This window comes from Babylonia areolata, chromosome 28 (genome assembly GCF_041734735.1).
Source record: "Babylonia areolata isolate BAREFJ2019XMU chromosome 28, ASM4173473v1, whole genome shotgun sequence".
In the NCBI taxonomy this organism is placed as follows: Eukaryota; Metazoa; Mollusca; class Gastropoda; order Neogastropoda; family Buccinidae; genus Babylonia; species Babylonia areolata.
Window position 1 is genome coordinate 18,493,785 of NC_134903.1, and position 15,000 is coordinate 18,508,784.

At 42.5% G+C, this 15,000-nt stretch overlaps 1 protein-coding gene across 1 annotated transcript in view; it reads left to right on the forward strand.

The window, feature by feature from the left end:
- LOC143301915 (kinesin-like protein unc-104) overlaps window positions 1-15,000 on the forward strand; it is a 174,959-nt gene that overhangs the window by 104,628 nt on the left and 55,331 nt on the right. Inside the window, exons 25-28 of the mRNA XM_076616358.1 lie at window positions 7,904-8,038; window positions 10,249-10,367; window positions 11,685-11,773; window positions 14,737-14,827. Coding sequence (XP_076472473.1) covers window positions 7,904-8,038; window positions 10,249-10,367; window positions 11,685-11,773; window positions 14,737-14,827 — 434 coding nt within the window. The remainder of the gene's footprint in view (window positions 1-7,903; window positions 8,039-10,248; window positions 10,368-11,684; window positions 11,774-14,736; window positions 14,828-15,000) is intronic.

A 15,000-nucleotide genomic window follows, 5' to 3' on the forward strand; every position in this document is an offset into this window, starting at 1 on the left:
GTCCCTTTTTTTTTTCTTTGAACATCATCTTGACTTTTCTGTACAGGAATTAGATAGACAGGAGCTATATAGATAGATGTAGACATGTCAGTTGATTGAGGGGGGGGGGGTTAACTAGTTTGAGAGATGGGTAAAGTAAAGACTGGGTCAGTGGGTGATGTTTTTAATTTGTATACCAGAGTCACAGCTATTTTGTTTTTGATTGCTTTCTACAGTCATAATGATATATATATATATATATATATATATATATATATATTTTTTTTTTTTTTTTTTTTTTTTTCAAGAAAAAAAAAATAGGTTAAGGTTTTATACTTTTTGGCATTCGTTACAAGGAACATTTCGTTGAGTTTTTATCAGGAAGAAGCGTGGAGCTAGAGGTTAAACAGAAGCCATTACATCATAGGAAATACATCATGAAAGGTTTCTTGCCTGTATACTGTCCTTTTGACAAAATGTCAAAGGAAAGGTGAGTTGTATTTTGAGGGTAAATGGTTGCTTTGAAGAGGAAAAGCGGTGCAGGTTTTTTGGTTTTATAGCAGGGCGCCTTGATTGGGAAGTAAAGAGCACAGTCTTAGGATGTTAAAGGCAGTGTTTGGAACAAAAAAAATAATGTAAGATTTTTAGGTTCAGTAAAAGTGCTTGGACGATGGGGTAATACCATGAATGATTTGGGTTGTTTGAATTGAAGGCTCTATGTCAGACCAAAAATATTGAATGAGTTTGGGAAAGGCTGTGTTTAAGAGTCAGAAATTGTGTAAGATTGTTGATGGTTGTGTTTGAGTTGGGTTCAGGGGGAAAGGGTGGGTGGGTTGGGGGGGGGGGGTAAGAATTTGTTTGGCAAAAAATCTGTATTTTGGAAAGAAAATATTTTGGAGAAGTAAAAGGCTTTATTGATGGGGGGGAAATTGTGTACAGTATTTGGGGTAAAAATAAAGAGGACAGCATTCAAGATTCATTCTGGGAAATATTGTTTGCATTTTTTTTGGGGGGTAAGGGGGTGGATTTGGTGATGACGTGACAGAGTGCCTAGCAATGCCAATTTTTGTCATGGGGACAACATTTGAAAAAATAACTGTGTCATGGTTAGAGATAGTCATGGGAACAGAAAATTGAATCACCTCAGATCTTGTCAAGGAAAAACTTGTAAGTTTATTTATGAATAACATTTGGAAAAAAAAAAAAAAAAACCTTGAGGATTTGTCATGAAAAAAGTCAGTTGATGGAGGAAAAAAAAAAGAAAAAAAAAGAGTTACACCCCTTGTTTGTCTTATCGTCCTGTCACATGCTGCGTGGCTCCCCCTGTAGGCATCGGTTGGAACTCATGCGAAGCGCGCGCGATGAAGATCATTCCCCCGAAGACGTCCCAGAGTCCAGGGTGGATATATTTCGCTGCCTCTTCCCCATGGCTTGTCGACAGCCCCCCATGTTCCGTTTCACAAACCTGATGCCTGTCAGGTTAGAGAGGAGCAGGCTGTGAGTGGTCCTGTCCTCATCATCGTCGTCGTCGTCTTTTTTGTTGTTGTTGTTGTTGTTAAATCTGGCACCCCTACCTTTGTCATGAATTGTAAATGGCTTACGTTGAAGATTTTTATACGTGTTTTTTTTGGGGGGGGGGGGGTTGGTTTGTTTTTCGGGGGTGGTTGGGGGTTCGTGGGCGGGAGTGGTGGTGGTGTGGTGATGAATTATTTGATGTTGTTATTCCTTCCTTCACCTCCACCCTTCTCTGAGACTCCTCCTTCCCCTCAACTATGAAGTGTTCCCTGGGGCCCTTTCAAGGTTGCCGAGGGTGATTGTTTTTATTTCCCTTCCACTGTTTTTGTGATTCAGTTTTCTGGTTGTCGTTGTGAGAAACATGCTGTTTTGGATGTGGGCGTTTTTGTTTGTTTTTTTATCCGTTTTCTCGGCGTGTGTATGTGAAACAACAGCCCTGGGTTTTTATTTTTGTTCATCTGTCTTCATATCTATCCACCAAATCACCATGGAAACTAAATTTTGACTGCTTACACATCTCGGCAACAAATCTGATTTTCTACTAGGATTTGACAGGTGCAAAAGTGGAGTGGTTAAAGCACTGGACTTTAAATCTGAGGGTTCCAGGTTTGAATCCTGGTCTTGGCATCTGGTGGGTTAGGGTGGAAGTTTTTCCAGTCTCCCAGGTCAACAGATGAGATGTGTAGACCTGCTAGTGTCTGAACCACCATCATGTGTATGCACATGTAGATCAGTCAGAGTCATTGGGTTATGGAAACAAGAACATACCTGGCATGCACCTCCGCAAAAATGGAGTATGACTGCCTACATGGCGATGGTAAAAACTGCCTACATGGCGATGGTAAAAACTGCCTACATGGTGATGGTAAAAACTGCCTACACGGTGATGGTAAAAACTGCCTACATGGCGATGGTAAAAACTGCCTACATGGCGATGGTAAAGACTGCCATCATGGCAATGGTAAAGACTGCCTTCATCATGTTCATGGCAATGGTAAAGACTGCCTACATGGCAATGGTAAAAACTGCCTACATGGCAATGGTAAAAACTGCCTACATGGTGATGGTAAAACCTGCCTACATGGTGATGGTAAAAACTGCCTACATGGCGATGGTAAAAACTGCCTACATGGTGATGGTAAAAACTGCCTACATGGCGATGGTAAAAACTGCCTACATGGCGATGGTAAAAACTGCCTACATGGCGATGGTAAAAACTGCCTACATGGTGATGGTAAAACCTGCCTACATGGCAATGGTAAAAACTGCCTACATGGCGATGGTAAAAACTGCTACATGGCAATGGTAAAAACTGCCTACACGGCGATGGTAAAACCTGCCTACATGGCGATGGTAAAAACTGCATGGTGATGGTAAAAACTGCCTACATGGCGATGGTAAAAACTGCCTACAAGGCAATGGCAAATACTGCCTACATGGTGATGGCAAATATTGCCTACATGGCAATGGTAAAAACTGCCTACATGGCAATGGTAAAAACTGCCTACATGGTAAAGACTGCCTACATGGCACTGGTAAAACCTGCCTACATGGTGATGGTAAAAACTGCCTACATGGCAATGGTAAAAACTGCCTACATGGCGATGGTAAAAACTGCCTACATGGCGATGGTAAAAACTGCATGGTGATGGTAAAAACTGCCTACATGGCAATGGTAAAAACTGCCTACACGGCGATGGTAAAACCTGCCTACATGGCGATGGTAAAAACTGCATGGTGATGGTAAAAACTGCCTACATGGCGATGGTAAAAACTGCCTACATGGCAATGGTAAAAACTGCCTACATGGCGATGGTAAAAACTGCCTACATGGCGATGGTAGAAACTGCCTACATGGCAATGGTAAAGACTGCCTACATGGCGATGGTAGAAACTGCCTACATGGCGATGGCAAATACTGCCTACATGGCGATGTTAAAACTGCCTACATGGTGATGGTAAAGACTGCCATCATGGCAATGGTAAAGACTGCCTTCATCATGTTCATGGCAATGGTAAAGACTGCCAACATGGTAAAGACTGCCTACATGGCAATGGTAAAAACTGCCTACATGGCAGTGGTAAAAACTGCCTTCATGGCAATGGTAAAGACTGCCTACATGGCAATGGTAAAAACTGTCTTTATTTCAATGGTAAAAACTGCCAACAACTGCCTACATGGCAATGGTGAAAACTGCCTACAACTGCCTAAATGGCAATGGTAAAAACTGCCTACAACTGCCTACATGGCAATGGTAAAGACTGCCTACATGGCAATGTAAAAACTGCCTACATGGCAATGGTAAAGACTGCCTACATGGCAATGGCAAAAACTGCCTACATGGCAATGGTTAAAACAGTCATGATCATAAAAGCCCATACAAGCATACAAGTGAACGTGGTTGTCACAGATGAGACTAAGATGTTCTGTCGAAGCTCTCCATTCGTCACTGTCCTCCCACAGTTTGCTGGTGTCACCCCATCGTCTGTCATCAAGTCTGAGGTCTCTCTCCACTGTTTGCTGGTGTCACCCCATCGTCTGTCAACAAGTCTGAGGTCTCTCTCCACTGTTTGCTGGTGTCACCCCATCGTCTGTCAACAAGTCTGAAGTCTCTTCCCACTGTTTGCTGGTGTCACCCCATCGTCTGTCATCAAGTCTGAGGTCTCTCTCCACTGTTTGCTGGTGTCACCCCATCGTCTGTCATCAAGTCTGAGGTCTCTCTCCACTGTTTGCTGGTGTCACCCCATCGTCTGTCGACATGTCTGAGGTCTCTCTCTCCACTGTTTGCTGGTGTCACCCCATCGTCTGTCGACAAGTCTGAGGTCTCTCTCTCCACTGTTTGCTGGTGTCACCCCATCGTCTGTCGACATGTCTGAGGTCTCTCTCTCCACTGTTTGCTGGTGTCACCCCATCGTCTGTCGACAAGTCTGAGGTCTCTCCCCACAGTTTGCCACCAATTCTTCTTGGGTCCTTGACACCATATGTCCAGAAAGATCCTTGATCCTTGACACCAGATGTCTGTGCAAGACCCTAGGCATCAAATGGCATGATTTTATCTCACAGGAAGAAGTCAGACACAAGATTCCGTCAGCCTCACATGCCAGCCATCATCTGTACAGGGTGTCTCCGCTGTTTGGAACATGCCCAGAGACTCCTTGCAACAAGAGTCGCTCAGCAAGCCGTGAATTTATATTTGACAACACATTTTTTTCTTCTTCTTCTTCTTCTTCTTCTGCGTTCGTGGGCTCTAACTCCCACATTCACTCGTATGCACACAAGTGGGCTTTTACGTGTATGACCGTTTTTACCCCGCCATGTAGGCAGCCATACTCCGTTTTCGGGGGTGTGCATGCTAGGTATGTTCTTGTTTCCATAACCCACCGAACGCTGACATGGATTACAGGATCTTTAACATGCGTATCTGATCTTCTGCTTGCACATACACACGAAGGGGGTTCAGGCACTAGCAGGTCTGCACATGTGTTGACCTGGGAGATCGTAAAAATCTCCACCCTTTACCCACCAGGCGCCGTCACCGTGATTTGAACCCGGGACCCTCAGGTTGAAAGTCCAACGCTTTAACCACTCAGCTGTTGCGCCCATTGACAACACATTTAATTGCAGCTAAACAATGGTTCAGGGTGCATGCTGGATATATTCTTGTTTTCCATGACCCACCAGACACTGGCATTGATCACATGATCTTTGATGTGCTCATTTGATGTTCTGGATGTAAAAACACAATTTGATGGTGTTCAGGCACAATGTGGTCTGCAACATCAATTGACCTGGGAAATTGGAAAAACGATCCCCAACAGAGAAAGGAAAGACAGGATCGACTTAGAGGTAGAGAAGAACAAACGAATCGAGGGGGCCGAGTCGAATCGAGTACACAGAATGTAAGAATGCAATAAACGCAAGCCGCATGCAGCAAAATAAGGCCAAATGAATACGCTTAATAGCAACAAACAAAAAAAAAAGCATAAAACGAGACCGAGCGTAAATCTGACAAGATGGTGTGGAGAGCCTTGGCCAAAGGAATGATTCAGTGCTTATAGCTTTTAGAGGCATTTGATTGGCTAAGAGTGGACCGGGCAAGACGGCTCATCTTTTCACTGTTAGCCGCATGAAATTTGGCCAAGCAGAGCAAACGGATAGGCCTAGTTTGCATCAGTTTGACCTGTTAAGTATATGTATCACCAGACATGGAGTATGATACAAACTCCTCCTACCACCCTTAACCTGTCCAGGTGGCATGAACGGGATTTGAACACAGGACCATCAGACAGAGAGCCTAATGCTTGAGCTTCTTTTTCTTCTTCTGCGTTCACTCGTATGTGCACCTGTGGGCTTTTACATGTATGACCGTTTTTACCCCGCCATGTAGGCAGCCATACTCCGTTTTCGGGGGTGTGCATGCTGGGTCTGTTCTTGTTTCCATAACCCACCAAACGCTGACATGGATTACAGGATCCTTAACGTGCGTATTTGATCTTCTGCTTGCATATACACACGAAGGGGGTTCAGGCACTAGCAGGTCTGCACATATGTTGACCTGGGAGATCGTAAAAATCTCCACCCTTTACCCACCAGGCGCCGTCACCGTGATTCGAACCCGGGACCCTCAGATTGACAGTCCAACGCTTTAACCACTCGGCTATTGCGCCCGTCTAATGCTTTAACCACTCAGCTATTTTGCAAATGGGGGATGTTTTTTTTAATGTGTAAAAGACATGGAAATATGTTGGTGTTGTGGAGGATATGTTTTTGTAGTATCATACAATGTTGTGGATCTTTTTCTTCTTTTTTTTTTATGCTGTATTCACACCACTTTATACTGTATAGAGAATTGTACTTAGATAGACATGTATGTGTGTATTTCGCAGTTCCAAAAAATTTGTTTGTTCATGTTTGATGTTTTGGGTGTGTCTTCCAATCTTGTACTTGTAACAGAACTTTGTGTGTCATTGTTTTAATGTTGTGGTGCTCTGGTGTACTGATGTTTTGCCTGCAATTTATGTATGTTTTGTGTGTTAATTTCCTTTTTTTTTTTTTTTTTTTTTTGGTTTGTTTGCTAGGTTATGCTGTTGTCCTCTTTTTGAACTCTGCCCCTTTTCTTTGTCTGTGTGTGTGTGTGTGTGTGTGTGTGTGTGTGTGTGTGTGTGTGTGTGTGTGTGCGTGTGTGTGTGTGTGTGTGCGTGTGTGTGTGTGTGTGTGTGTGTGCATGTGTGTGTGTGCATGCGAGTTTGTGAATGTATGTGTGTGTGTTTAGGTGAGTGAGTGAGAGAGAGAGAGAGAGAGAGAGTGTATGTGTTTTTGTGTGAATATTTCTTGTATGTGTGTGTGTGTGTGTGTATGCATGTGTGCGTCTGTGTCTGTGTGTGAATGAGAGAAAGGGAGAGAGAGAGAGTGTGTGTGTGTGTGTCTTTTGTCTGCTGTCTGTGACTGAATGTTATGTTTAAACATTGCAATATTTTCAGAAAGTTCTGTACACTGTTACGATTATTGGTATTGCTATTCTTTTTTTTTATAATTATTTTTTATAATTATTTTGTTGTTGTTGATATCATTCTTGTTAGTATTAATCTGATGGTGCATATGATGGCAATGATGATGTTAATTATTATTATTATTATTAACATCATCTCCTTCTTTTCCCTTACTTTTTTTAATTATTGTTGTTGTTGTTATTATCTCTGTTGTTGTTGCTATTACCATCATCATCATTGATATGATAATTATTGTAACTGACATCATCATCATCATCATCATCGTCATCACTATCACCATTATCATCATCACTGTCGCCATCAGCAGCAGCAGAATTATCGTCATCATCATCATCATCACTGTCACCATCATCATCAACATCATCACCATTATCATCATCATCATCATCACCATCACTGTGAACATCATCATCAACATTATCATCACCATCATCATCAATGGAGTGATGGCCTAGAGGTAACGCGTGCACCTAAGAAGTGAATCTGAGCACGCTGGTTCGAATCACTGCTCAGCTGTCGATATTTTCTCCCCCTCCACTAGACCTTGAGTGGTGGTCTGGACGCTAGTCATTCGGATGAGACGATAAACCGAGGTTCCGTGTGCAGCATGCACTTGGCGCACGTAAAAGAACCCATGGCAATAAAAGGGTTGTTCCTGGCAAAATTCTGTAGAAAAATCCACTTCAATAGGAAAAACAAATAAAACTGCACGCAGGAAAAAATACAAAAAAATGGGTGGTGCTGTAGTATAGCGACGCGCTCTCCCTGGGGAGAGCAGCCCGAATTTCACACAGAGAAATCTGTTGTGATAAAAAGAAATACAAAATACAAATACAAAATCACCATCATCATCATCATCATCATCACCGTCACTGTATGTGTGGACGATGTGTTGCAGACAACGTCTGGAGCTGATGCGAGAGATGTACCACAATGAGGCAGAGTCACCTCTGAACCCTGAACCCGCCATCGACACCATGACAGGTGGCGACCCCTTCTATGATCGCTTCCCTTGGTTCAGGCTGGTTGGCAGGTGAGTGTGTGTGTGGGGGGAGGGTGTGTGTGGGTGTGGTGTGTGTGTGTAAAATACAAAATATACAAAAACATTTATTCGGTTTTTACAGGCCATTAGACCCATATGAACATAGAGGTAGACAACAGTAACCATGGGACATTCCAGGTGATTTGGTATTCAAGCACGCACAATACATTGAAGTGTACTTACAGCAAAATTGTTGAAAGTAGCATTGCAGTTATACAGATCTGATCTTTAGGCATTCTTTAATGTAAATTCCTAATTTGATGATCCTATTATCCAACATGTTTGAGCAGAGCAACTGGACTTTAAAAATTTGAAGGGAATCTGTAATGTAAAGAGGGGAATATATATTTTTTTTTTACGCAAGGATTCATTATCTTGGACAGACAAGAAAAAAAAAATAGCATTAGTCTTCAGTTTCCTATCTGTCACACTGGACACAGAATGGGTTCAGTAATGGTTTTCCAGAGCGAGAACTGCCATTCATGGGTAATTTGTTGCACCGTAAGAGGCAAAGCACATGGCGCGCGACGTTCATAAGACATCATAAGACCAACATAATTTGCCCTGCAAATCTCGGGATGAAAGCAGATAACCTAGGTGGTAAATGAGTGAGTCATGCCAGTTCTGATGATAAGAATCACAAAGATGTGTGTGTGTGTGTGTCTGTGTGTGTATCTGCGTCTGTCTGTGTGTGTGTCTGTGTGTGTCATTCATTTCACTTGTTCGGTTCTGTGATGGTCAAGTCAGATTTTCTCTTCTCTTTTTTTTTTTCTTCTTTTGTGTGTGTATGTGGCCCAGAATTTGGGACATTTATTTTTTTTCCATGTTTCAATGATGGAATGACTGATGATCATGGTGATGTAGATGCTGCTAAGGGGTCCAGGTATGTTTGGGACTACTTGACAAGGATGTTGCTTCTTAATGCATCCCTGCGTCAACCAGGCTGAACGATACAGATCAGTGCAGTGTTGAGCCGTGTTATGGTTATTATTTTAAGTGGTTGTGTTGGTAGTATGTGTAGTTTAGTATGTGTTTCAGGATATTTGTCCACCTGAGCAGTATGTATTGTATAACTTGATGGCATTATTATTATTATTATTATTATTATTACTGTTTTTAATATTTTTGTTTTTATTTTTATTCTTCTTATTATTATGATTAGTAGTAGTACTAGTAGCAGCAGTAGTAGCAGTAGTAGTAGTATTTATTATATCATATGTACTGAAAACTGAAGCTGGTGCCATCTCCCACCCTGCCCCTGTAGACGGAAAGACCAGAAAGCAGAGCACATTCTTCAGAACTGCCCCCCCCCCCCCACACCCCCCCTCTCCCTACCCGCTCCCCCAACTTGTACAAACAGGCAAGACAAGGTGTGTGGCCTGTCGACACTCCACTCACTAGCAAGTTATATGGAACCACGAAGAGCTGGAGAAAGCAACGTATTTTAACTCTCTCCATACGAACGGCGAAAGGGACGACGTTAACAGTGTTTCACCCCAGTTACCATCATCAAAATATTGCAAGCAGAAGGCTCTTATACTGCAGAGGTGAATGTTGACAAAGAATACCACAATTCTGACGACGGAAGCTAAAGCTTGGGTCATTCAGACACCCACTGGACATCCGAGGGGTCTGTGTAGAGGAGAAGAGAGGACTGGCCGTACTGAGTGAGTTAACTGGACTAATTTCGTACCTGTGAACACCAAGAAGAATTGATTGAGTGAATGATATAGATTCTTATATAATGTCTATCCTCTATCAGAGACCAAGCTCTAAGCTCTAAAACTCAGGGTCATTTTCACAACCGGCTGCCAACCCACATAGATCCGACTGACAGCTGCCATTGGGCTCTCATCATTTCATCATTAATTTTGTTTCCTGTGTCATTCAGTCAGATTTCAGGCATGCACACATGCACACTCAAACAGACATGTAACATGCATAGGTGCATTTTGTTTATTTACCCCGCCATGTAGGCAGCCACACTCCGTTTTTGGTAGTACATGCTGGGTATGTTCTTGTTTCCATATCCCACTGAACGCTGACACGGATCACAGTATCTTTAACATGCGCATTTGACCTTCTGCGTGCGTGTACACACGAATGGGGCTCAGGCAGCGGCAGGTCCGCACGTTAATTGTCATTATGGTGTGTGTGTGTGTGTGTGTGTGTGTGTGTGTGTGTGTGTGTGTGTGTTTCAGAGCGTTTGTGTACCTGAGCAACCTGTACTACCCAGTGGCGCTGGTTCACCGGGTGGCGGTGGTCAACGACAAAGGAGACGTCAAGGGTTACCTCAGGGTAGCTGTGCAGGCCATTACAGGTAGGGTGTGTGTGTGTGTGTGTGTGAGTGTGTGTGTGTGAGTGTGTGTGTGTGTGTGTATGTGTGTGTGTGTGTGTGAGTGTGTGTGTGTGTGTGAGTGTGTGCATGTGTGTGTGTGCGTGTGGGTGTGTGTGTGTGCGTGTGAGTGTGTGTGTGTGAGTGTGTGTGTGCGTGTGAGTGTGTGTGTGCGTGTGAGTGTGTGTGTGAGTATGTGTGTGTGTGAGTGTGTGTGTGTGTGAGTGTGTGTGTGTGTGTGAGTGTGTGTGTGAGTGTGGGTATGTGTGTGAGTATGCGTGTGCATGTGAGTGTGTGTGTGTGTGTGTGAGTATGTGTGTGTGTGTGAGAGTGTGTGTGTGTGTGAGTGAGTGTGTGTGTGTGTGTGTGAGTGTGTGTGTGTGTGTGTGTGTGTGTGTGTGTGTGTGAGTGTGTGTGTGTGAGAGTCTGTGTGTGTGAGTGTGCATGCATGTGTGTGTGTGTGTGTGTGTCTTTTTGCTGGCCCATTATCTGCATCGTTTCACTGGCATTACTCCCACGTCTCTCATTCCGAGTCCCCCCTACATTGCCACACCTGATCCGTCCACAGCTGTCCCAGTGCGGGCAGTCCACAGGGAACTGTGGATGTTAGGTTGCCTGGAGGCCACACGCCAGGGGAGATACTGCACTGCTGCTGAGTCACTTCAGTGGTGTTTAGGGTCTTTCTCTTTTTTCTTTCTTTTTGGATTTTTTGTTGTTGTTGTTGTTGTTGTCCTTTTGTTTTTTTTCTGAAATTAGTTTTTGATTCAGTAGGCTTCAAAAATTGCAATTGATTAGTGTTTTGATGATTGTTTTTATGTTGTTGTTTTCAGGGGAAGGGGTGGTGGTGTTAAAGATAACTGTTTTCTCTAAACCCCCTTTTCCCTAGGCCGTTTTTTTTTTTTTTTTCTCCAGAAATACCGCTCAGTGCGCTTTACATTTCGTCCCCCCCCCCTCTTCTTCCCTCCTCTCCCCTCCATAACCACACCCCCAAGCTCCCCCCACCCCCCGCTTCCCCCTCCCCCCCCCTCCCCCACAGAAACACATGCCAGAACATGCTTTCGCAGTGGAACATTAGAAACTACCCACCCACCCATGACACCCTCCACTACCCTGTTGTCGCAATTTCGGGTGGGTGGGGCGGAGGGGAGGGGGGAGTGGGGGGGGGGGGAACAGGGGGGAGGGTCTGTTTTTAGTGTTTGTTTTTCATTGTTTTTGGTTTTTTGGGTGTTTTTTTTTTTTTTTTCTCTGGCAAAGTTTGGCGGCAGATGAAGCTAAATGTCCCTGCACATACGTACGTTACAGAAAAAGAGGAGGTGGTGGATTTCCCCACCAGCATCAAACAGTCGGGCAACGCCAAGATCACCTTCAAGGATGAGGACTACTTTGTGCAGGTACGGACTTTAACTCGTTCTGGATGGCAAGTTTTCTCCCCTTGTTTTTCCCCACAGACAGCCTGTAACGTGATAAACCAGTTCTGAAAGTTTCGTACAGCATTTGTAAGGGTTTGGGAAAAAAACCCAAAAAAACAACAAAATACGGAGTAAGAAAATGAAACTTTCAGAACTGGTTTATTACGTGTTGGGCTATTACATACAAAAAACAAAAAAAAAATCAAATTTCTCATCATATTTTTACAGTTTTGCCATTATGTAGAAAATCACCATACCCATGCTCACTTTCTGCACTTAATTCACTTTCTTCTTCATCATCATCATCATCCACCTGTTCAGTGTTCGGCCTTTCAGTTTGTAGCATTTCAAGTACTTCGGCAACACTAAAACGTTGCCATCGCTGCCTTGCTCGCTCCGCAACGTTTTGAGAAGAACCCGCCTCAGACGCCCACTTTGCTAACAGGCTGGCACAGAAGCAGGCAACCAGTCAGTGACTGTGTCAGTGTGTGTGCGAGACAGGCCACACATTACAGGCTGGCCAGTCGTACCGTTCAGTTGTGGTGTGAGCCAGAATAGCGCACTCTTGCTTGGCTAACCACAAAATCATGTGTACAGCGCGTGATGGATTTTTATTTTTGGAAAAAATGCTATTCCATTTCGTCGTCCGAATCCGAATGCATTTTATGTAGGAATACTCACGGCATTCGGTTGTCTGGAGAGAGTTAATCTTGATCCGCTGGATTTCATTCACTTTCAGGTTGTTGGTGTTTTTTTGGTTTTTTTTGTTTTGTTTTGTCTTTGTAGTTCAGTGTGTTGTTTTGTGATGCTGATAATGATAATAATACTAACGCTAATAACAACAGTAGTAATTATTATATTATGAATCATATAACAGTAATGATAATTGTAATGATGATGATAATGATGTTTATTATAATAACCATAACTTTAATGATGATGGTGATAACAGCAACAAATAGCAACACTGTTGGTAATAACATCAATGATAATAGTAATGATAAGAAGAAAAAGAAAGTATTTATACAGTGCTGAATCTCATGCAGCATTCGCTCGAGCCATTCACGAGCATTATGATGATATGATGTTTTCAGTAACAACAATAATGATACTGATGATGAAGAAAATGATGATCCAACACAACGCAACATAACAGAAAACAGTACAAACAAAACAATAGTAGTAGTAGTAGTAGGCTTCCTTTGGTCATGGCTTGACCATGGATAGAGTATATCCGACCTAATGTAATGGATGGATGGATGGATATAAGCCTGGGCAATGTAATATGGAAGACAGGCTGTTGCCCATGCAGCTTGTCCCCCCTCTCCACCTCGCTGACAGATCCAAAGGAACAGCAAGGCTGTTATGTTTTGGTGCCAACGCGGCCGCAGGAGCTGCCGGAAAGTGACAAAGTTTGCCATCCAACAGCCTTAGGGGCCCCGCACCAGATTTTCTGTCAGGGTTTACTCCCTTAGCTAGGTTGCCGCAGGTAGCTCTCCAGAGCTGGCGCCCTTTGATGGGTCATTTATTTCCACCAGGGTGTCTAGCCACCATCCTCACCATCCTCCTGAGAGGACTGGTGGGGGTGCTGGTTTAGTCGCCAGCAATTCGACCCTGTGACAGGTAGTACTGGGATCCAGGTTACCAGTAGCAGATATATCTTATAAACAACAATAATGATACTGATACTGAAGAAAATGATGATCCAACACAGCGCAACACAATAGAAAACAACGCAAACAAAACAATACTGTATAACATAACAAAACACATTTCAAGACAACACAGCGCAACACAATAGAAAACAACACAAACAAAACAATACTATACAACATAACAAAACACATTTCAAGACAACACAGCGCAACACAATAGAAAACAACACAAACAAAACAATACTATACAACATAACAAAACACATTTCAAGACAACACAGGACAACACAATAGAAAACAACGCAAACAAAACAATACTATACAACATAACAAAACACATTTCAAGACAACACAATAGAAAACAACACAAACAAAACAATACTATACAACATAACAAAACACATTTCAAGACAACACAATAGAAAACAACACAAACAAAACAATACTATACAACATAACAAAACACATTTCAAGACAACACAGCGCAACACAATAGAAAACAACACAAACAAAACAATACTATACAACATAACAAAACACATTTCAAGACAACACAGGACAACACAATAGAAAACAACGCAAACAAAACAATACTATACAACATAACAAAACACATTTCAAGACAACACAATAGAAAACAACACAAACAAAACAATACTATACAACATAACAAAACACATTTCTCAAGACAACACAATAGAAAACAACACAAACAAAACAATACTATACAACATAACAAAACACATTTCAAGACAACACAACGCAACACAGTAGAAAACAACACAAACAAAACAATACTATACAACATAACAAAACACATTTCAAGACAACAGAACGCAACACAATAGAAAACAACACAAACAAAACAATACTATGCAACATAACAAAACAGATTTCAAGACAACAGAACGCAAAACAATAGAAAACAACACAAACAAAACAATACTATACAACATAACAAAACACATTTCTCAAGACAACACAATAGAAAACAACACAAACAAAACAATACTATACAACATAACAAAACACATTTCAAGACAACACAAACAAAACAGTACTATACAACACAAACAAAACACATTTCAAGACAACACAACGCAACACAATAGAAAACAACACAAACAACACAATACTATACAACATAAAACACATTTCAAGACAACACAAACAAAACACATTTCAAGACAAGACAATGCAATGCAGCGCAATATAATACGACACAGCACAAAATATTTCAGTACAACACGATACGACACAATGTTGGTGAACGTTGCTGTGTTCACACAGGGCACGCCTCCCCAGGAGATGGTCTCATCACGAGAAGAGCTGCGCATCGTTGAGGGCCAAGGTCAGGGAATGGAGAGTTCGCTCACTCTAGGTCTGTACATGTCCTGTGTTTTACCCTCTGTGTGTGTGTGTGTGTGTGTGTGTGTGTGTGTGTGTGTGTGTGTGTCTGTGTGTGTGTGTGTGTGTCTCTGTGTGTGTGTTTGTGTGTGTGTTCGTGTGTGTGTGTAAGTATGTGTTTGTGTGGATGTGTGTGTGTGTACATAA